Source organism: Hypanus sabinus, chromosome 17 (assembly GCF_030144855.1).
Source record: "Hypanus sabinus isolate sHypSab1 chromosome 17, sHypSab1.hap1, whole genome shotgun sequence".
In the NCBI taxonomy this organism is placed as follows: Eukaryota; Metazoa; Chordata; class Chondrichthyes; order Myliobatiformes; family Dasyatidae; genus Hypanus; species Hypanus sabinus.
Genome location: NC_082722.1, coordinates 59,887,446 through 59,911,774, shown reverse-complemented (window position 1 = coordinate 59,911,774; position 24,329 = coordinate 59,887,446). Strand labels below are relative to the sequence as shown.

Below are 24,329 nucleotides of genomic sequence, written 5' to 3'. Positions count from 1 at the left end.
GGTCTCGGCCCAAAACGTTGACTGTACTTCTTCCTGTAGATGCTCTCTGGCCTCCTGTATTCCACCAACATTTTGTAAGTGTTGCTTGAATTTCCAGCATCTGCAGATTTCCTTGTGTTTACCTGGGCTACTGCTGGTTCCAGCACACCCACAACAAGGCACAGCACAAGCCAGTTGAACATCCATCATATGTAGCTACTTACTTCTACAGTCTAAAGACATGTTCTGGAACATCAGAAGTTGCTGAAAGAAAAGCCAACTCATGAAGCTGCATGAGGTTATTCACATCTTAACGCCATAGCTGATAAAATTGCCCCACTTGACTCTTCTGCTGAGATTATTCTGTGCTAGGCAGAGACACCATCTGTGCACGTAAGGTATGTGAACAGTGCAGTGGTTGGCACAATGCACCTTGTGCCCAATGACTGGACTTGTGTTGGGTCATAGGGGTGAAAGCTACCTCGATGGTCCACTATCAGTCCATTTAAAATTAATGCTCTGGAGAGTGGGCCCCCAAGCCATTTAGACCCTGAGAGTAGAATCTGTATGAAAGAGAATATTGTAGATAAGCAGACCATACTTACCTCTGCTCAGTCGGATTTAGGCAAGCTGATCACCTGTCACTTGGAAGATGATTACAAGCTAGCACTTTCCTTTGAAGATATATTCCTCTGAATCATGAACAAAATGAGAATTCAAACAGTTTGGTATCTCTCCTACCTTACTGCTCTTCATGACACTTCTACCAAACAACAGAGCAAGCCATTAGTCATCTCATGTCCCTCAGTCACACATTTGAGGAGAATAACAGAAATGAAGGATCATTATGTGGAGTTCATGGAGAGATTAAGGAACAATTATACTGAGTTAGTGTCTCCAGCAGATCCTCAAGAAGAACATAGTCAGCAGGAGACTCTTGACTTCTCTGACCCTGAGGTAGATGTCCAACTAAGTACTCAAGCCTCAACTAACATCATTCATTTATCACTGCTCCAACTTGGCAGTGCATGCTTGGAGTGATTTTCAAGCTGGAAGTTGCTTACCAGAGCAATTGTCTGGCTCTTGCATATTTCTCATTCCTTTACAAGAGTAGCCAAAGACAACCTTTACTGTTTCTGGTACATTTGTAAGCAATCTGTTAGCACATAGCATCTGAAACGGGCAATGGTGAGAATCTTTCTTGTTGTTCAAAGAATAGTGTATGCAGAGGAACTTCTCCCAATCCAAAGTTACCTCAGTAAACTCTGTCCATTTCTTGACACTGAGGGGGCTTTGTGAGAGGTATTAAGAGGGTACAGCTCACTTCAGAGATAACTCATACAATTATCATTCTGGGTAAGCATTTTACCACCTCTCTGCTCACTAGTCATTACCAAGAGCAAATGGTAATCAAGGCCAACATTTTTGAAGTGAGAATGGTTAAAGACTGTAATAAGACTGTTTTCAAGACTATTCTCTGAGACTATCCTCCTTTTGCCAAAGACTTAATGAAATGATCGTTTGACTTTTAGTTTTAGTAGTTAAGACATCCTATGGATACTAGGTGGGGAGTGTTCTGACCTCTGGAGGCGCTGTTTGTTTTGTATGCAGTTTATTTTGTATGAACATCACTTCCTATACATAAGCTGTTTTTTTAATATCATTTTCTATGTGGATTAGAACGTAGAACATAGAAAACCTATGCACAATACAGGCCCTTCGGCCCATGAGATTGTGCCAAACCTGTCCCTACCTTAGAAATTACTAGGCTTACCCATAACCCTCTATTTTTCTAAGCTCTATGTACCTATCCAAAAGTCTCATAAAAGATCCTATCACATCCGCCTCCACCACCATTGCTGGCAGCCCATTCCACGCACTCACCACTCTCTGAGTAAAAATCTTACCCCTGACATCTCCTTTGTACCTTCTCCCCAGCACCTTAAACCTGTGTGCTGTTGTGACAAACATTTCAGCCCTGGGGAAAAAGCCTCTGACTATCCACACTATCAGTGCCTCTCATCATCTTATACACTTCTATCAGGTCACCTCTCATCCTCCTTTGCTCCAAGGAGAAAAGGCCGAGTTCGCTCAACCTATTCTTGTAAGACATGCTCCCCAATCCAGGCAACATCCTTGTAAATCTCCTCTGCACCCTTTCTATGGCTTCCACATCCTTCCTGTAGTGATGCGACCAGAACTAAGCACAGTACTCCAAGTGGGGTCTGACCAGGGTCCTATATAGCTGCAACATTACCTCTTGGCTCTTAAATTCAATTCCACGATTGATGATGGCCAATACACCATATGCCTTCTTAACCACAGAGTCAACCTGCGCAGCTGCTTTGAGCGTCCTATGGACTCAGACCCCAAGAACCCTCTGATCCTCCACACTGTCAAGAATCTTACCATTAATACTATATTCTGCCATCATATTTGACCTACCATAGTGAACCGCTTCACACTTATCTGGGTTGAACTCCATCTGCCATTTCTCAGCCCAGTTTGCATCCTATCAATGTCCCGTTGTAACCTCTGACAGCTTTCCAGACTATCCACAACACCTCCAATCTTTGTGTCATCAGCAAACTTACTAACCCATCCTTCCACTTCCTCATCCGGGTCATTGATAAAAATCACAAAGAGTAAGGGTCTCAGAACAGATCCCTGAGGCACACCACTGGTCACCGACCTCCATGCAGGATATGACATGTCAACCTGGACCTCATCTTGAAGAATGTAGCTGGGTAGGTGAAAAATGAGAAGGGTACCATTTTGGAGATAGTGACAATAACTCAATAGATTTTAAACTGATTGTTGAAAAGGTGGATTAATTTGGATTTTGATTTGAAGCACATGGAAGAAAAACATCCATCTCAGTCCACTCTTCATGTGCTCTTAAAACAGCAATATTGTTCCACAAGTTAGCTCTCATTAGAAACATTGAAGAAAGCTTCCAGCTTGGGTGATTTTTGAGAAAGTGTTTAACTCCCTGCCTAGCTTTGTACACATGAACTGCATGTACACATAGACTAACTTGCAAGTAGATGCTTCCAATTTTCCTCCCCCAATTTAAGACCTTTATTAATGATCCACCTTTTCAACAATCAGTTTAAAATCTATTGAGTTATTGTCACTATCTCCAAAATGGTACCCTTCTCATTTTCCACCTAACCAGCTACATTCTTGAAGATGAGGTCCAGGTTGACCTATGTACCTAATGTGTCAAAAAGCTCTCCAAGGCACACCTTGAAACGTTCATCCCTTCTCAGTCTTGCAAGCCCATTTAATATTTGTTAATAAGCTGAGATTCCTCAGTACGCCAATCATGGCTTTATTGCATTCTGCATTGCTTGTCTTCTCTTTTAACTGGCTATCCTCCCTCTCCATTCTCAGTCCTCCTACTCAGCTTTGACACAAAATATTGACAGTTTGCCTCCTCCTCTAGGGGAGATGCTGTTTAACCTGCTGAGTTCCTACAGCAGGTTATTTGTTGCTCCCAACACAGATCCTATCTGATTAACATGCAACACATATTGCTTCTCCAGAAATGCTCCCAGTGATCCAGGAGCCTAAATCCTCTCCTGCTATACTAACTTCCTTCAGCCATGCATTCATCTGATCTATCTATTCTTATACTCAGTAACTTGTGGCACCAGAAGCAATCCAAGTTGTAGTTAAAGGTGAAAATCTTTGAGGACCAACTTTTAAATGGCTACTTGCTCCCTAAACTTGTGTAACAGGACAACATTCCTTCACTTAACCTTGAATACAGCTTGAATGTGTCATTTATTTCTTTCAGATATGAAGCAGTGCATCCAGTCAGAAGCTGGACTGACATTAAACGCCGAGTTGGACCTTATAGAAGGTGCTATGTTTTCACACATGGTACCATGCCGGGTGAACCTCTGATAGTTCTACATGTAGCACTAACAGATGATATATCTAAAAATATACAGGTGAGCTTATTATTACTACTAGTTTACAGTGGTTGTTAGTCAGAACCCAGTATTTATAAATTAAATAAAATGTATCAATGGAATATTCAAAAATAAAATGTCCTGGTTAAATTACTCATAAAGATTGTTAATTTTCAATTAATTAGCCATTGCTCAGTGGTAGCAGTTTTACCAGTGAGTTAGTCATTAGGTTGTAGGTTAACTCTAGAGATGCGAGCATAAAATCTAAACTCAAGAAATTAAAGGGGTGGGAGGGTTACGTTGTTGAACATCTCATTCACTGAATGAACTATTAAAATACAGCCATCAGGAGAATATACAAAAATTTCATTGGAAGTCTGAGTAATGATGAGTAAAATACTGCTTCTTGTGCCCTTTTTTTCATTTCACTAAACTTCAGAGAGTGAGGTGGAGATATGTCTCTTCTAAAGGAGGTGTAAGGCATTCCTTCTGTCCACTAGCCTGCAAGTCACCCTTGGGCAAGGTGAGAAACACCTGCTTAGCCCCTGATCATTCTCACCCAAAACCTGCGATAGTTGGTCGTATGAGCAGCCAGAGCATATCACAAGTCCTGGTTGTGTGATCACTGATGCCAGGCAGACAATCTCTGAAGAGTATTGATAATGGCTGGAGTCACCCATCTTGTAAAGACACTGTCCAGAAGAAGACAATGGCAGACAATTTCTATGGAAAAATTTGTAAAGAACAATCATCATGAAAAGACCATGTTCGCCCACGTCATACTACGTGGCACATAATGAAAGATCAACTATATGAATTGAAGTAGAAAACAAAATAACAGTCTTGTTTCAGTAAGTCTTGTGCCAGTGATCCCCATCCCCTGCTGTACCAGTACCCGATACATTCGGCAGAAGAAAGAGCAAACGTGTTTGGAAAATTTGGCTAGGTCTGAAAAAATTACAACGAGAGTTGCAAAAGATTTCACTAACTTCATTACTAATTGGAATAGCAAACATAAGAGATCCTGCAAATGAGCAGCTGCTGATGAAGTAGATATGAGGGTTTAAAATACCTGCTGGCATCAGAAATATATTAGTGGCTGAATGGTACAGATTCAAAGTACTGTGTGTGAAAGGCAGTGAATGTATTTAATAGTCCACAGCTGCAAAGCTCTTGCACAGAAGCCCAAGGTTTTGTGTTCAAATAGTGCAGGCCTTGGGCATACAGGAAAATCAGTTTGGCAAAATAGGTTGATGGTTGCTGTGATCAGCATCATGAAGGTCAAGATATTGTAGGGAGATTTAGTAGTTGTAGTCAGCCTCTGGGGGTACTATGGGGGTGAGGGTATGCTCAGATCTTTATCAATGTGTATTCTGCAATGTTACGGGATCTGAAAGAGAACATCTGCTAGATGCTTTAAGGTCAGCTTGCCAGTACTGGAGCAGTACTCTTAACCTGTGTTGAAGATGGCTTCATGTGCCTTTGTATAGGCCAGCTTACGTTATCAATATATACAAAAGAGAGGAATAAACTCTTTTTGGGCTACCAGCAGCTACAGGTAGCCCGAGAAGAGTTTATTCATCATATATGCCAAAAAAGCATTGGTTCTTTTTTTACAAAAGAGATGTTCATATGTACATTGTTGGCAGCTAGTATCTGGGCCATATGTGTATCATTCATATGAAAGGCCCAGGAAGAAAATCACAGGCATCATTGGTAAATTTGTAACCATACATTGCTTTGGTTTTGGTAGAAATTTTATTGGCACATGTAGAATTCTAGGACTATAAGAGCGAGGAAAGATATGTCCATTGGCATTTAAGAATTCAGATACAATGTCAGGTCCAGGTGAAATAGATCCTAACTAGATTGCTACTAAAAATAAGTAATTAAAACGACCTAAAGCTATCCCAATAGGAGTTCAAGTGCTTTCACTTTTTCCTATTCCCAACCATGCTAATTTTGTAGGTATAATAATCTCAAACATGCTGTTGTCCTGCTTGAAGATAGAAACAAGTAAATGAACCTGAAATTATTCTGCATAAAGTGCTGAGCTGGCACAGCATGGTCCAACCTAAAACAAGCCCAAATTGTAAGTATTTAATTCAATCCAACATAACACAACCCAATATTTACACATATAAGGTTTAGTCCCATCTGGCTCAGGTGGATAACTGGGCTCTAAAAGACAAAGTAATAGAGGAATAGCTAACATTTATATCATACTATTCATTCTGATTATTTTGTGATACAAATAAATGTCTTAAACTTGATTAAATAAGATACAGTAGAGTAGAAAAGTCTTTGGCACACATGTATATAGCTAGAGTGTCTTAAGACTTTTGTACAGTACTCTATTTGTCAATATGGAGTGGAGAGTGAGTTTGTAAAGCTGGCGGGAGCAAAGGATGTTGGGAATGGCAAAGATGGAGTGCCACAGAATAAGTGTGGGATAGGTGGCAGGGAAGACCATAGTAATTATATTGTGACTTGGCTGCAGACACATAAGGCAGGGTCATTTGATTCATAACAATTTGTTATTGATTATTACAGAATTTCCCTCTGGTGCTTCCCACTTCCTCTCCTCTCCTTTCCTCTTTTCCCAACGCTTTCCCTGTCCTCTTCCCACTCCCCCACTCTTAGTCCACAATAGAGACCCATATCAGAATCAGGTTTATCTTCACTCATATGTGTCATGATTTTTTTTTATGCAGCAGCAGTACAGTGCGATGCATAAAATTACTGCAATACTGTGCAAATGTCTTAGGCTACATATAATATGTACCTAAGACTTATGCACAGTACTGTATAAATTTTGAGGCAGCCAAGGGACAAGGTTGGATGTGATCAAAGAAGTCACTAGTAAATTTATACTGCAGCTTCTATTTGTAGTTACTGATTAGATCGTTGTATAAAGAATTAGCCCATCGTGTCATGACTGATCTGGTCAAAATTAATTTTACCTTGGCTTGAAAGGTTGATTTAAAAAAGAAATTTGTTGAAATGTATTATTAGTCTGGATGGAGAGCTTAATTGCTAATGGAATTCAATTCAGCATAGATCAAACAAGGCATGAGAAAGAATGCACTGGATGTTGGAATGACAAGTGCATGTAATAATGTCTCTGAAAGTAGCAGAGTAGTCATTAAGAAACTTCCTTTTATTAGGCAAAATATAGAATATAGCACAAGGGAGGTTATGCCCAAACAACAAAATATTAATTGAGTGTATGTATTTTGAATGCTTAATTCCATCTGGTTACAGAAGGTTGTAATGATCTTAGAACAGATGTGGAGGAGATTTATGAGCATGCCAACACGCTGTCAGACTTGGGGAGGATTGTATTTGTTTGAAACATAGCAAACCAAGACATCATCTAATTGAAAGTGTAAAATTATGTGTATAATTACAATAGATAAGAAGAACTCTTGTTGACATAATTGGCAAGGGTACATAGATTTTATTTGTTGAAAAGACATGATAATTTCTTATCCATATGTTGTGTATGGTCTAGAACTTGCTTCTCATAGGGATGTGGAGGCAGAAATGATCATTGCACTTAAGTCACATTTGGATGTGCATTAGATGTACAGTGATCTCAAGCCTGTGAACCAGGAACTGTGAAATGGGTTTATATTAGATTGCTCTCATCAACTGGCAGAGATATCATGCCCTCCTTCTGTGCCATACATTTCCATAAACTTTTATTTCTTTTTTATTGTATTTGATTTTCTCCACAGAAAACCAAATATAATAAAAAAGAAATAATGATAGAGAGTTAGGAAATGTAAGCATTCTAATTTAACAGAATGTCAGACACAAAAGGATGCATAAACTTTTTTTTATTAAAGAAAACAAACTCTGGGCTCTCTGTGTTAATAGTACTAGGATATTTAACTTTCTTTTACAGCTTTATAATACAGTTGAGAGAGTCTTAAAAACCAATTATACAATGACTAGTTCATTATTGATCATGATCACTTGAAAGTCTCATAAGAGTGAACTCTTCTATCCATACATCTTTATGGCACAAAGTCCCATCTTTACATCATGAACCCCTTTCCTCATTTACGTGACAGTACAATTGCACTAAATAGGATAAATTCAGAAGAAATGTGCCAATTCAAAGCTGAATTTCAATGAAGCACTGTGGTAGTCCTTCAGCAGCAATGTACATCAGCACAATCCGTAATCTCATTGCCTGTTACAGTCAAGCCAACGATTTGACCCTGGTTCAGTGTGCTAGCAGCAATAGCAGGCATACCAGCAATAGGGTGTTTATCTGGTCAAGCTACAATACAGGGTTATTTACGTGCTCTATCAACAGAAACTGCATAGAATATGCAGAGTAAGCAATCCCACAACTTCATAATTTGATCAAAATTCTGGGTCGTCCCTCATCAAGTCTTGGTTTGTGGTGGGCAACTAAACCTCCAAGGACCTCCCATCCACAATGTTAAAAAAGGCCCAGCTGGTGACAACTGTATTTAGTCAGAAGTGTTCAGTGGGTGATCTATCCCAGTTTCCTCCTGAGAAACCCACTATCAGGGAAGCTAGTTTCCAACCTTTTCTATTCACTCCATGGTTGAGAGATTGGATACAACAAAGTTAATAAGGCCTGACAACATCCTCTTGGTAGTACTAAGGACATGAACTACAGAAACGGTTGAGCCTTGAGCCAAGCTGTACCAGTGCAGTTACAAGACTGACATCTGACAATGTGCAGAATTCTCCAGGCATGTCCTGTCCAATCAGATTGAACCAAGCTAACTACTATCTTCAAGTAACTTACATCCAGGATTCGAGATTGTTTATTGTCATCCTTCAGTACATGAGTATAAGAGACAATGAATTGATTGGCATTGGGATTCTTAGCTGAGTGATGAACAGTGTCATTGGCTAGGCTGTCAAAGGGACATTAATAACCCTGCTCATTAATACCTTGTTTAGGTTTCATCAGGATTGCTCAGCTCAAACATGGAACAATTAGCTTATCTCCTAAAGTGAAGTGAGGGTCATTGCATTTGGTCAAGTCTGGAATTAAGGACCAAGGGGTAAACTGAATTCAGTGACCACTAAGGGGAAGCCAATACAATGTGCCATGAATTGGGGGCCTGGATATGGAGGAGTTTGATTAGGTTTGTTATTTTATGTCAGTCTTAGGTCTGGTTTGGAGACTGCGACTGAAAGCACAAATGAAATGGAGGAGATGTGAAATCAATAGTAAATCATTGACGTATTTAGAGAACAAAGTCACCTAGCTTCAAGATTGAATCCTAGACATGTTTGTAGCCATAATTTTGGAACTTTATGTTTAGATGAAAATTAAAGTTAGTATTTTCTTACAAAAGTTGTACAATTGTATGTCTAATGTGCATCCAATGTTTGAAAGGAAAGTGGATAGTGGAAAAGGATAAGGGTTTTAGTTTTATATTAATGTTTTGTGGTAGGCTATTGTTGGACGGGATCCCACTCCTGAAATGACTGAAGACGTTAACAAGATCACTACAGCTATTTTCTACTCCATCAGTTCTACACAACCAGGACTGCAAGAGGTAGAGCTTGGAAATTATCTCATCAAGCGAGTAGTAAAAGAGTTACAGGTAGGTCTTAGTCACAGTAAGTATGTAGTCTGCAAGGATCACTGTTCAACAATAACTGGTATTAGCTCAATTAGTGTTCAATGTCAATAAGTGAGCTTAGCTTGCCGCAAAACATGTCTGATAACTGCAGAATAGATTATACATTGTTTCGATGTTCCTACCTATCACTGATGGCCATTCTTTTATATGTTACCCTAAAAGTATGTTATAAAATTTATCTATTTATCACTTGTAATATACTGGATTGTAGATGGAGTTCAGAATTTAAACTGTGGAGAGTAAAAGATAAATTGATCTTTCTCAATTAATTTTCACTCAAACAGTATAGTATGTATTATTTCAGACCCATGTTTCCACTGGCTTGTCACTGCTTCTTCCCTAAACTGATTTTGTTTTGTGCTAACCTAATTTCACTGAAATAGTCTGCTTTTATTTTGCATCAAGACTGGAGTTGTCAGTGCTGAAAAAAAAATTATTTTCAGTTTTTTTTGTAAGTCTGTTATCAGTCAGTAGTGCTAGTTCTGGTAGAGCAAAGGTTTAGAACAAAATAACCTTGTTTTCCCTCTGTGCTGTTTCCATTTCTCACTTCATCTGCACCTCTCAGCTCTCTGAGGCTATCAGTTCTGACGAAATTAATGACCCCCTTCACTAGTGTGGATTGATGCTCAATCATATGCTATTTTCCCAATCATATGAAACACAGTAATTATTCTTTCTAGTGAAAGACATCTACTTAGAAATTTACTTTTAATGAAAGGATCAAAATAAATTAATACAAGAAATTAGACACATCTATAATAGTCAAGTTTATTGTCATTTAACTATATTATAATATATAGCCTTATAATGTATATGATTGTATACATCATCAAACCAGGGCGTAAAGTGTAGTAGTACACATAACATATAATAATACCTATGTTGAGATTAATTTTTGCATAATTTTTCAAAGTTGCTAAGGTAACATAAAATAATCTGTCCCAGTAGCATGACGCCCTTGTTTATTCAAGTGAAGATTTATACAGTGGCTCAGTCTGTGTACATGTGCTTTTCAAACTAACCAGCATTGAATTTCAATTTTGATACTCAAGCCAAGTTGTCAATTGACTTGCATTCACCAGCAGTCTCAATATTATTATTCTACTACCTGTTAACAGGATGATTGACATCTTCACATTACCAAGTGTTTAGCTTGTATCACTGCACTGCTAATGTAACCAACAGTTGTATCTGTTGGGTGCAGAGTGGAGCTACATCTCTACCAAAGGCGATGTAAGGTACTCCTTCCCTCTGCTAGCCAGTAGGTCACTCTTGGGCAAGGCGTAGCACCTGCTTAGCTCCCCTGATCAGGGTCACAAGAAGCCATGGGAGCAGGTGATGGATGGTAATATGAGCCGCTGGTGCATATCACAAGTTCTGGTTATGTGACCACTGATGCCAGGCAGACAATCTCTGAAGACTATTGGTAATGGGTGGGATCAGGGATCACATGTCTTGTGAAGATGCTGCTCAGAAGAAGGCAATGGAACCTTCTATAGAAAAATTTGCCAGCAACAATCATGATCATGGAAAGACCAAGATCGCCCGCATCCTATGACATGGCATGTAACGAACGAATGAACTGCGTGTGAGGGGGGAAAATTAATTAAAAATCACATACACACACACACACACACACATATATATATATATTATGATCAGCTTTTTTACTGAGTTCTTGGCAATTTTAAAATTCTATTTGCTGTGTTTCTTTTCAACATATTGTTGGAATTTACTCTTTCAATATACATTTTCCTTTTCTGCATTGTCAGTCACTTTAGCTGACCTCTTGGAATTTGCTTCTCATATCTTACAATTTCTCATTTTTTTTAGATACTCAATATCCATTTCTTTAATGATTAATTTAGTGCCTTTCCTTAGCATTCTCTAGCCTAATCCCTATTTTCCTTCTATTACAGTAAAGTACACTGAACTTCAAATTCTACTTCTAAGCAACCACAGGAGGGAAAGTAATTTTTGTGTAAACTGTACACTTGCTGACTACAATTATCTGAACCTCAAACTTTGACGTTGCTCACACAGTTACCAAGTTACCAAGTGCATTGATGGAAGCCTTGATGGAAAACTGTGAAAATTATTATGTTAAATTATTCATATGTGAAGGATTGATTCAGTTTCTTGTGTTGTCTAGCCAATAACTGCAATGTCATCTTTTGCCTTCATGCTGTTTCCCACTGCCATCGGCTGAATCAAAGGTAGTGCCAAATCAACATATAGGAGGGAGTTTGAAAACCTGGCTGATTGATACCACAACAACCACCACTTTCTCACTGTCAGCAAGACCAAGGAGATGAATATTGACTTCTGGAGGGAGAAACTGCCGGTTCATAGGCCAGTTCTTATTGGGGGATTAGAGTGGAAAGAGTCAGCAATTTTAAATTCCTAGCTGTAATCATTTTGGAGGATCTATCCTGGATCCAATACATTAGTGCCATTATGAAGAAAGCTTGACAGCACCTCTACTTAGAAATTTGCAAAGGTGACAGGCTGAATCTAAAACTTTAACAAGCTTCTATAGATGTATGGTGAAGCGTATATTAATTGGTTGTGTCACAGTCTGGTATGTAAACACCAGTGCCCTTGTATGGAAACGCCTACAAAAAGTAGCAGATATGGGCCAGACCATCATGGGTAAAGCCCTCATCACCACTGAACAGATCTACGTGGAGCTCTGTCACAGGAAGCTGAGTGTTCACTCAGAAACACTTTAAAATTTGACAGATTTGAGAGGCAGTAAAGCTGAGAACAGGTCTGCCCAGGTACCAATTTCATCATCTGTTTTATTATTCATATCCTGTCACATTATAGCTTTAGTATGTTAAATCTAGACTTACTTTTCAGGATGTTTAGCTTTAGATACAATTCAATGAAGTCGGCAACCAATAGACACCAAAGTGGTGAGTGAGAGCTTCTTTCACAGGTTTATCCCTATTATTGTATATGAGGCCCAGTGTAAATAATGTTCTTTAGACAATGGATGTGATCAATCTGCTTATGGTCTATTAAATAAATGCTGAAAATGGAAATTAGTCCCCCACAAATCCTTTGCTGCAAACTAAACCAAAGTAAAAATAAAAGGAAGCAGGATTTATATTGATACCAAACCTTCCATGGACTCAATACCTCTGGAATCTTTACAATTACTGAGCTATTTTGAGTTGTAGGTATTGTGATAGAGTAAGTGTAGCAGATAATTTTCACCCCAACAAATTCCGACAGACAGGAAGATGATGGTGTCTTTTGATGGTGGTTGAACAATACTTACTGGCTGCAACACATGGGATATCCTCTGTCCAATACTTTTAAAATGATGCCTTTGGCTTTTCATACAGCTGAAAAGGAAAATTCCTGCAAAAGGACACAACCTTGCAAAAGGGTTTGGAGGCTTTTGTGCTTCAATGACCCAGAGAGCAACAGTTGCAAGAAAAAGTTTGCAATTACCTGGTTTTCTGCATTATTTACTCATAAGATGTCATCTTATCTTCATCCAAGTCACAATAATAAGCAAACAATATGCCTAAACTAATAACACACAAACAATTGTACTACTTCTTGTCAATACTGAGTACACCATTTAACCAACCACACTGTAGATTCAAAAATGTATTTGAACTTCAGGGGTAATGCCTTCCACAAAAGCTCTTGGATTCAGGTGTTGCAATCAAGGAGATGAGATTGGAGATGTGGGTTGTAGAGGTGCCCTGTCCTATATTAAAAAAATGATAGTCAAGTTACTGATAGAGCCTGCTCTTCTCAAGAAAGATCTGTTTATATGCACTGCACCTTAATCAAAACAATTTTCAGAGGACCTTAGAAGAATTGTGGAAATGCATGAAGCTGGAAAAGGCTGGAAAAGCATTTTGAAAGACCTGAGTGTTCATCAGTCCACAGTAAGAGAAAATGTCTGCAAATGGAGGCAACTCAGTGCTGTTGTACTCTCCCTAGGAGTGGCCTGCAAAGATTCACACCAAGAGCACAATGTGCAATGCTGAAGGAGGTGAAAAATAACTCAAGGGTAACAGCAAAAGACCTGCAGAAATCTCTAGAACTTGCTAAAATCTATGTTTATGTGACCACTATAAGAAAAACACTGGAAAAAGATAGTGTTCATGGAAGGACACCAATGAGGAAACCACTGCTCTCCCCTCAAAAAAAAGCACATCTCAAGTTTGCAAAAGGCCACCTGGATGTCCATAAAGCTTCTGGGACAATGTTCTGTGGACAGATGAGACAAAAGCTGAACTTTTGAGCAGAAATGCACACCACTATAGGGCACTTCACACCAACACCAAAACCTCATCCCAACTGTGAAGCATCGTGGAAGGAGCACCATAGTTTGGGGCTGCTTTGCTGCCTCAGGGCGTGGACAGCTTGCAATTGTTGAGGGAACAATTAATTCAAAATTGTATCAAGACATTTTACACAAGACTGTCAGGGAAGCGGTCCGTCACCTGAAGCTTAATAGAAGTTGGGTGATGCAACAAGATAATGATCCGAAACACAAGAGTAAATCGACAACAGAATGGTTTAAAAAGAAGAAAATTTGTGTTTTGGAGTGGCCGGGTCAGAGTCCAGATCTTTACCCAATTGTGATTCTGTGGCATGACTTGAAGAGGGTTGTTTATGCAAGGTATCCCAGAAATATTGATGAACTGATACAGTTTTGTATGGAGGAATGGTCTAAAATTCCTTCTAGTCATTGTGCAAGTCTGATCAGCAACTACAGGAAACGTTTGATGGAGGTTATTGCTGCTAAAGGAGGTCCTACCTGTTATTAAAGATAAAGGTTCAGAGACTTCTTCCAGCCTGGACTGTGAATAATTAAGCAATGAGTTCAATGAAGATGGGAAAAGTACAATTGTTTGTGTGTTATTAGTTTAGGCATATTGTGTTTCGAAGGGTCATTTATTATCAAAGTATGCAACTCTGAATTTCTTCTCTGGGTAGCCATGAAACCAAGAAAGAAAAGAAAGGCATCATGTTCATCAACACCCAAATCTCCCCTCCCTGCCCAAAAAAATCAAGACAAATAGGGTGAAAAACACAGAATATAAATCTATTAAGACTGAAAAAAAATCTGTAGTCCAAGTCCATATCCAAAACACAGAAAGCCTGGATAACATTCACTGGGCGTAGCGTCAATTGTCTATTATTGTGACTTAGATGAAGATCAGATCACGTTTTATGAGTAATTAATGCAAAAAAACAGGTAATAGCAAAGGGTTCACAAAATTTTTCTTGCAACTGTTTGTTGCTTGGAGTCAGGGCCTTGTGCTTTGACTCTTGGTAGGATCACCCATGCCAAACAGCTCAAAGGGTAGAGGCCAGACTAAGAGTGGTCCATTGGTCTTCCAGGTTAGGAGGTTCAGCTCAGGGCTAATAACCCTGACTGGTCAAAAATAATTGTTACGGAAGCAGCAATGAAGAACCCTTCTATACAGACAGATGAAGGACCTTTGTCGCTGCCCTAAGCATCAATGGCGTAATGGGTAGTAAGTAAGAATGAAGACAATTCCAACAATGCACTACATTAATGATTTTCTGCTTGAATTCCGGTGTTTTCATTTTAGAATAGAAGCAATTGTAGAAGCTCACCTCCATTCAGTGATGACTGTACTTTTATAGTGTGCTTTGTAGTTGGTTAGTAACCAAAGGCAGCAACAAAGCCCACACACATCATTGTTCTTGTTCTGAAATCCCACTTATTTTTCCTCTACCTTAGGAAGCTGTCTTTCCTTCACTATCGCCCCATTCTGGGAATTACTTTTCAATGCCACTCTGTGCTACTTAAATAAACACCTAAAATCCTGTGTCTTCCACTTTTAAAGACTTTGATGCTGATTGCTATCAATTTCACTTGCACTGTTAGATTATATCAGAATGGTTGAATTAGTAAATTATTTAATAGGTAAGATTGTACCAATATGAAGAGTATTTCTTGCTTGTATATGTATAATGCACATATCTTTTCCATGGCTAATCCATTAAATTAATGACGTAGAGATCTTTTGTCATTGCATTTAAAATGCAATGAAAATAAATTCAACTAGAATCTTATAATACATTATTTATAATATGTAATCCTATAGTAATGAAAATGGCAATTCTTTATATAAATCTTAACTTTGTATGCCTTGCTGATACTTACACAATATAGTTTAAACTACATACCAATAGTCTTTTTTCTTGTAATTCAACATTGGATATTTATGAGCAAAGATATAATTAATATAAATGCTGATTCTACTATCCTCTCCATTAGTTTGCCATCTTTCATTAAGCAGTTTCTGACTTTTTGGAGCTCTGCTGTACATCAGACATAGATTTTGCAGCTAGATTCTCTCCCCTATTTTAATTCACCACAGGTATCACCTCTAATCAGTTGTAACTGTATGCATGAAGTATGATAAACCCCAAATTAAAAATAAACTGAAAAGCTGTGAAATCTATTTTGCTTAGTTTATAACTGTACCCTTTTGTTAGGCTAGAAAAGTAAGCATTAAAAATACATCACACTTTACTAAATATACAGATAAAGCATCACCAAATAGTGATTGAGTCACAAACCTCATTTCAGTTACTTTAAATGAAGAGAGCAATGAAAGCTGAAGGAAAAAGTGCCCTGTAAAGAAAGCAAAAAATTATTCCAAGCGGTTCATCTGTTTGCCAATAGCAGATGCCATCTGGAAAGTTATTTGCTAGTCCCTTGATAGAAGAATGTTAGATTGCAAAAAGAAAGATCAGCATAAATGGCAAAACAAGACTGCAATTTAGTTTTGTTTAAGGGCAGAAAATAGGGAATAGAAATAAACAGAATGAGCAGCAAATCTGAAATAAAACAAAATGTGGTTATCAGTAGATCAGGCACCACCTGCACCAATGTCCTTTCTTGGCTTAGAAATAAATCAGTCATTTTCAGGTTGACTGACTGCGTCCTCTGGGGCTTTACACTGGGGTAGTATTTCTTGATGTTTGCTCTCCAATTTAATGATGCTAATTATACTATGCCATTAAAGTAGTATTATATTTAACAGGGTAATTTGTGAGAGAGTTGTGACCTTGCAGTATTTCTTAGAACTTAGTGGGATTAAAGGGGGCCTGTTCTATTGGCTGTTGGTGTGCTGCAGAAGTCAGTGTTGGGACCACTTCTTTTCCCATTTTCTGTCATTGATTTGGATGGAAGAATTGATGTATTTGTGGCCAAGTTTACAAACAATAGGAGGATAGGTGGAGGGTACCCAGAGGAAGCAGGTTGTCTACAGAAAGGCTTAGACAGATTACAGGAATGGACAAAGAAATGGCAGATGGAATATAGTGTAAAGGAGTGTACGATCATGCACTTTGACAGAAGAAATAAAGGCATGGACTGTTGTCTAAGTGAGAAGAAAATACAAAACTCTGAGATGAGAGCAGCTTGGGTGTCCTCATGCAGGTTTCCCTGCAGATTAATTTGCAGGTTGGATCAGTAGTAAGGAAGGCAAGTGGAATGTTAGCATTCATTTTGAGAGGACTAGAACTTAAAAGCAAGTATGTAATGCTGGGGCTTTATAAGGTGTGGGTCAGTACTTGGAGTGTTGTTAACAGCTTTGGGCCCCTTATCTAAGAAAAGATGTGCTAGCGTATATAGGGTCGAGAGCAGGTTTATGAGAATGATCCCAGGAATGAAAGGGATAACCTAAGTGTTTGATGGCTTTGGGCCTGTACTCACTGGAGTTTAAAAGAATGGGAGTAGGGGAGAACCTCATTGAAATCTATCAAATATTGAAAGGCCTAAACAGAGTGGATATGGAGAGGATGTTTCCTGTGGGTGAGTCTGAGATCAGAGGGTACAGCCCCAGCCTAAGTAGGACATCCATTTAGAGCCACTTGAGGAAAAACTTATTTATCGCCACCAGAGGGTGATGAATCTGTGGAATTTATTGCCACAGACTGCTGTGCAGGCCAAGTCATTAAGGTGGAGGTTGACAGGTCTTGATTAATCAAGGTGCCAAAGGTTACATGTAGAAGTTAGGAGAATGGGTTTGAGAGGGATAACAAATCAGCCATATTGAAATGCCAGAGCAGAGTCGATGGGCTGAATGGCTTAATTCTGCTCCTGTGTCTTATGGTCTAACCAGATTCCAACTTGCATAGAGCCTGGCCACTAAAACATTTGGCATTACCTTCTCCAGAGAGAAGATTTCCTATGACCTGACCCCAGCGGCTCACTTCGTACAACTATCAGTGAAAGGAGATAACAAGACTAAAGCATGGATTGGTATACTTTTGCGAACTTGCAGGCTCTGCCTGGGTGCCTTTGCAGTGGTTCTCATACCCAGTGCATTATCCCCCAGTCTGATTGCCAAGCTACCAAACAAGTTTCACAGATGTGCAGTTCAACTTGATTATCTGGGAGGCAACTAGAACTTCGAAGTCAACATCACTCAGTAACTTATTTTGCTGATGAATACTGCCCCACGTCACGTCTGTCAAAATTTTATGAAATACTGGTCACACAAATGGCAGCACCTGTTTATCCTTTAAGGTCCCTTTGAAGTCCCAATATAGGTGACTAGAAAGGTTTCTTTGAAACTACAAGCCTCACATTGTCCATTTTGTCAGTAATGACAAATAGAGTAAAACCTGGATCAAAAACATTGTACAGAACAAGGAACATTTTCAAGAGTCAACAACATTCCCCAGTTTTCACCTACCTTGGAAGACATTGGCTTTTCTAACTTCCCTTGCAATTCTCTAAAGCAAGTTTTGGACAAAAAAAAATCATCCTCTGCTTGATTAGGGTACACAAACTTGATTCACTCCAACAAAGTAGCCAGAATGGTTTGAAAGGTGCCACAGAAGCTTAGCAGTTAATGCAATGCTATTACAGCTTGGGGTGTCAGAGTTCAGAGTACAGCTCCAGCTTCCTCTAAGGAGTGCGTATACCCTCCCTGTGGAATATGTTGGTTTTTCCTGGGTTCTGCAGTTTCCTCCCACAGAACAATGACATACTGGATGGATTAATTGATCATTGTAAATTATCCCCTGATTAGGTTAGGGTTAAATCAGAATTGTCAAGGCCGTGCTGTTCGAAGGGCCTACTCCACGCTGTATTGCTAAGTAAATGACACGCAGGATCATTGTGGTCACTGTAGGTAAACTAAAATGTGTGTATGTCTTAATGCTGAACAAAATGGTATGCAATTGAATTTCTGAGCCATGGAAGTTTAGATGAATAAGAGATAAACTCATCAAAATTTACAAGATTCTGAGAGACTGACATGGTAGATTGTGGAGAGACAGGTACTGCTTGATAATTGGTTTATTTTTTAAAAAATGCATTTGCACCCTTCTTAACGTGAAAGTCATTCAAAAATCTTTTTTTTCATGTGTTGATGCATCATGCTGATGCTCTTTAGGAAATTGGACTTACTGTAATTCACTCAACTTAAGTGACATGTATTGAGTCTGTGCGTATTATAACATCATCAATGCATGCAGCGCTCATTAACAACATACAAATGGAGATTCAATCAAAAGAGCTCCATTTTTAACTCTCAGTAATACACACACACTTCTGGATGAATGTAAAGAATTATATATAATCCAAACTATGGAATTTTTTATGTATGTTATAGGGCCCCGACCCCAGCCATTCTAATATATTAAAACTTTGTGAGCAACCTAAGTGAGATCAAGCATCTGTGAATCTCCAGTTCAGTGATGTCTTGATCTGTAGCTCAAAGTTGCCACTTTCCACCATGGCTGAGAGATACTCATGGCATGATTGGTTCCTTATATTGGCAAAGGAAATGTGGATCTACGAACCTGCCACTATCTACAGACCCATCCACTCCACATATTACAACGTTCTTTTGCACACACACCCCCACTTCCACAATCAGTTTGTCATCTATCATGTTGCCAAGACCTGACTCCCATTCTTATTTCTTTAATCCCCTTGGAGTCTGAGGCTCGCCATGAAACAGCATGTGAATGACCTAGCAGGAGCCTCCTTGGTTGTGCAGGTCAGTTTGATTACTACTTAAAGAAAATAAATCACAATAATGATTTCTAAAAAAAAGGTTATCCAGATTTCACAAATTTTTGGGTGAATTGCTGTTAGGATAAAATGCAGCACTTCAAAAATAGGTTAAATCCAATTTCGCGTACAGGGTCTAGAATGAGGTGAAGTTGTCTCAGACATAGAGAAGAGATGCTTTTATTCATTTGTAATTCTTTATAATTCTCAACCTCCAGGGCTGTAGCTGCTCGATAGGTAAAAATATTCAGGTGAAGATTACTATAGTTTTGGGCAGCAACAAAACCATTGTAAGTGGATTTAACTGTGACCTTACTGAATGACTTGAGGAACTACATTTTTGCTTATGGTTCATGTCATGTTCTGAAAAGCACAGTTCTTTATAATTAGTCTAACTGCAGCACCTTTTTATCTGGTTTTCAGACAATGTGCATTGTAGTATGTAACATTTATTTGGAATTGCTACTTTCATAATGCAGGCAGTTTTATCACATTGAGTATTATGCAGATTAAACTTTTAAGGAACAATGGGATAAAAAAAAAAGAGGAGCAGGTGAAACTTGGCATAGCAGGCCAGAGTAATATCACTACTGATTATATTTGAAATGTGTAGTGGCTTTGGCATTCATTTTTTTAATCTAATTTTCAGGGCGAGTTTCCTCACATGAAGCAGTTTTCCAGTCTGTCACCTATTCCTGGCTTCACAAAATGGTTAGTTGCAATCATCAGTGACCAAATGAAGGAAGGAACTACATACAAGATCCTTACACAAGCTGAGTGTAAAGAAATCCAGGAAATTATTGGAGACCCTGTATTAGAAAAACTTAAGAGTTTGCTTATCACCAATGAGTGGCTGAAGTCCAAAAAACTTGTTCAAGTTCTGGAGTTGCCACTTATGAGACTTTGTGCCTGGTACTTGTATGGAGAAAAACATCGTGGGGCTGCTCTTAATCAAGTAGCCAACTTTCATCTTCAAAATGGTGCTGTGATGTGGCGGTTAAACTGGTTGGCTGACACAAGCCCTCGTGGCATTTCATCATCCTCTGGAATTATGGCTAATTATCGTTATTTCCTGGAAGATACTAATTATAACAGTGCCCAGTACTTGAGGACAAGACATATTGAAGCATCTGAACAGGTCTTGAGTCTTGTAGCTCAATTTCAGAAATTCAGTAAGCTTTAGAGCTTTACTGGGCAATGCACTTCTTCTCTAAGAAAGGAGAAATCAGTACAGTATTGCTTATAAGTGTTTAAATAAAGCAAATTGTAATTATGGAAAATTCATGGTGGTGAAGGCAATTTTATTTATTTGCTTTGTTGATAGTATATCATTTAACGTACATAATGATTTAATGAGAATGATAAATACTATTGGCTGGTAATTCTCTAACTGAATTTTAAGTAAGGCATATGAAAAAATTAGATTTTTCCTCAACACTAAAGACAATGACAACCAACGTGTTCTTTTGACACAGCTGGATTAGAATATCCTTCCTTGTTTTATAGGCATTTGTATAACTTTTCAACTTTGTAAAGCCCAATAATCTGAGAGGAAAGTATCATTATTTTCTTTAGGGCTTCTGTGTTCTTCTTCACAGCTAAAAAGCTTTCAATGCTGACGAGCTGATGTTCAGCATTTTGTAACCTTTTAGCTAATCTAAACAAAGTCAATTCCCACACAAAAGTATTTGTGATGGTAACGGCACTCAAATGCTCTTGTATCCTACTACTGAAAACTCCACCTTGGCAACAGACTACCATTATAAATAATTGCTTCAAATAGTGAATTGCTTGTAAGTTCACTAGGATCATCCTGTCCATTTTAGTTATTTGTGTTAGTGGTTAGGTTAGCGGTCCACGTTCCAAACTTGCACTTATTGGCAGTTCCTTAAATGGGTCAACTCCTCTATAACATTAAATTTAGATCCTTTTTGGATGTTGTAGCTAGGATAATATTTCATAATTATCCTTTTTATTATTGAATTATGTGCTGTAGATCATAGGTACCAACACTTTGCCAAGTTCTTGATGAAAGTCAGCATATATATCAGGCTATAATTGACTTTGTACTAAAGCAAAAAAAAGTGTTGAAACTTAGCAGTTTAATATCTTGACTTACAGAATAAAACTTAGCTGTTCTGATGAAATAATGTCCAGAATGCTATTGACCCTTCCAGTAGACTTTGAGTGAGTTTCTAATTAAATATTATTTGAAGATTGCAGAAATTTGGACCTAATCCTCTCCCTATTGTGCTAACAGTGGACAATTTGTCCTACTAATTCCAAAAATGGCAGACAGAAACTTTGTGCATTTTATGACTGTTATAATCTAAGGTAAAAGTCACCTAATGTTTATTTGAATTCAGTTGAGCTTTTGAGGAAAAACAACAGTGTGTACTAAGAATATTGTTCAAAAATTAAAAAAAAATTAAAGCAGTGACAATCGTCAAAAATAATGACATTGGAATACTATCGATCGCCTAATTTTAGAATTAGTCCTCATACCTTTCTTCATTCTGTGACATACAGATGTGTGACTGCAAATTATTGTTAGAAAGTTGAAGGCCAGCTGTGAGCTGTTCCATTCATCCCCCATAATTCTGCCAACAAACTACAAAAATCTTGCAGCATAGCAATCACCATGGAAGCAAACTCCCAACAAATCTGCACCTGAAATGAGGCAAGCATGGCACCTTATGGCACACTTATTTGCTTTTGGGTAGAAACATCCATCACCTAGTAACTGGATGATTAATTGTACAATCTAAAAGAAAATGAAAGAAGTGTAAATTTATAAATTTTAAAAAATCTGGTTTTCAGATGCTTCCAATTAAGGATAATTGATTGGGCATAGTTGATTTCATTCACTTCTACATTAAAACCATTGACTAAAATCAGTGAAGTCCTTTTGAACAGTGAAGTACTCCAAGGTAATGAGATCACCCACGTAAAATCGTCTTTTATTCAGTGTGTCTATAATTTTAAATTACAAACCTTTATAATACCCAGAAAACAAGAACAAGTAAAAATGCATTGATCCCTGTTGTTAATAAAGATGAAAACTGACTTGTTATAACTGACACCCAGCAAGAGTTCTATCTGGGAAGGTGAAAATTCTTGGCACTTCCCCGTCATGAACAAAATCAAAGGATTTCAGCAGAGAATAGAAAATGTAATATTCTAATATATTATGGCTAACAGAGCAAATGTGTGGCAGTTTTTTATATTTGTCTTGGCATTAATATCAATTTGAAAATTGATTTTAGCTGACTAAAGTTAAAATGTGTAAAGAACTGCTAGCTGAGCAATAAAAAATCATCTAACTAAGGAAGAGACAATATGCACCTTAAAGAAATCCATTTAGAGAAATTGCATTGAACATACATGACCCCTAGCAGAATTAGTAACAGTGAAACTATTCAATAACTAGTTTAAAGGAAACTGTTGAACTGCAATTAACATTCTCTATTTAGTTTTATTGCCTTCATTTACTTTTAATTAGATTTTTATCTGGAGGTTCTTTTAAAATGGTATATCTGAACACACAGCTAAGTGCCATTAGGTTTACTAGAATTCTGTCTAGTTCAACAAGGTCAAAATCCATGAAATGAGGAAAATAATTAAACATAATTTGCAGATAATGTAACATTTATGGATGCAATAAAATGCAATTTGATATTTAAAAAAATGCTATGCACATCAATGTGTCACTTTTTGAACACTTACTTGGATGTAATTTAATTAAATTACAGTATTAAAAATACAAAATGTAATTTTGTCTTTTTGTAATTCACAAAACATCCATTCTGAAATTACATTAATATGAAGTTAAGAAAAATGAACTTATAAAAGAAATTAAGATCTATTCATGCAATCCATCAATGGAAAATATACAATAGAATGTATCAATAGAAATTGTACTATAGAATGTATCAAAACCAGAAAGTTCCCGGTTTCTATCAATAAATGAAAATTGTTGATCTAAATCTGTACAACTGGGCTACTTCAATGAACTAGTGAAAATGTGGGAATACAGGTGTGGGTGGATTATGCATGATTGAAATGTTCGTAATTTTGAATGTGCCATAGACTTTTCAGGGATACGTGAAGATTGTCTATCAGCGAAATAATGAGGGCTGCCCTCTCTTCCTTTGAAATTATTCTGGAATGAATGGATAGAAAGAACCTTCAAGAAAGTTGACAAAACAATAATTTAATAACCTGTTTTACCTGCTGCTAAAGTATCATCCATTTGTTCAGCTTACAGATGATGACCATGTGTCATGCTAACTATACAGGTTTTATTGTTCAAAGATGCCAAGAGAACAAATTTAGCCAGAAATTCAGCATTGGAATGGGCTTGATTTGACAAGACCATGCATAAGTGAAGTGATAAATGACTATCTAGTATTGCACAGGGGTTAACAAAGTATTTATATGATCAAGATGTATTTGGCATACCTAATATAGGTTAACCTACATCAGCTATTATACTTTGGTAATAAATGGAAACTTAAAAAAGGTAAATAGGTGACTTATTTGCCATATGTAGGTTTTTAAATGTATTCCACTTCTTAAGATTTAATTGTTGCAATTTGAGGGGAGTAAACAATCATTTCAGGCCAAATTTACTAGTGTCTCTGATAATTTTGTGAAAAGAATCTGTTAATTCTTTTAATGAACAATTTGTGTATTCTCATTGGACGTCATCAGTGTGGTTGCAAATTCGATCTGAACTGGTTGATG

The 24,329-nt window shown here is 37.8% G+C and overlaps 1 protein-coding gene across 1 annotated transcript in view; it reads left to right on the top strand.

Moving 5' to 3' along the window:
• Nucleotides 1-23,575, top strand: part of mlycd (malonyl-CoA decarboxylase) — a 52,183-nt gene extending 28,608 nt beyond the window's left edge. Inside the window, exons 3-5 of the mRNA XM_059993154.1 lie at nucleotides 3,782-3,938; nucleotides 9,350-9,502; nucleotides 20,233-23,575. Of these exons, the coding sequence (XP_059849137.1) occupies nucleotides 3,782-3,938; nucleotides 9,350-9,502; nucleotides 20,233-20,766 (844 nt within the window). The 3' untranslated portion in view covers nucleotides 20,767-23,575. The remainder of the gene's footprint in view (nucleotides 1-3,781; nucleotides 3,939-9,349; nucleotides 9,503-20,232) is intronic.
• Nucleotides 23,576-24,329: the final 754 nt, after the last annotated feature.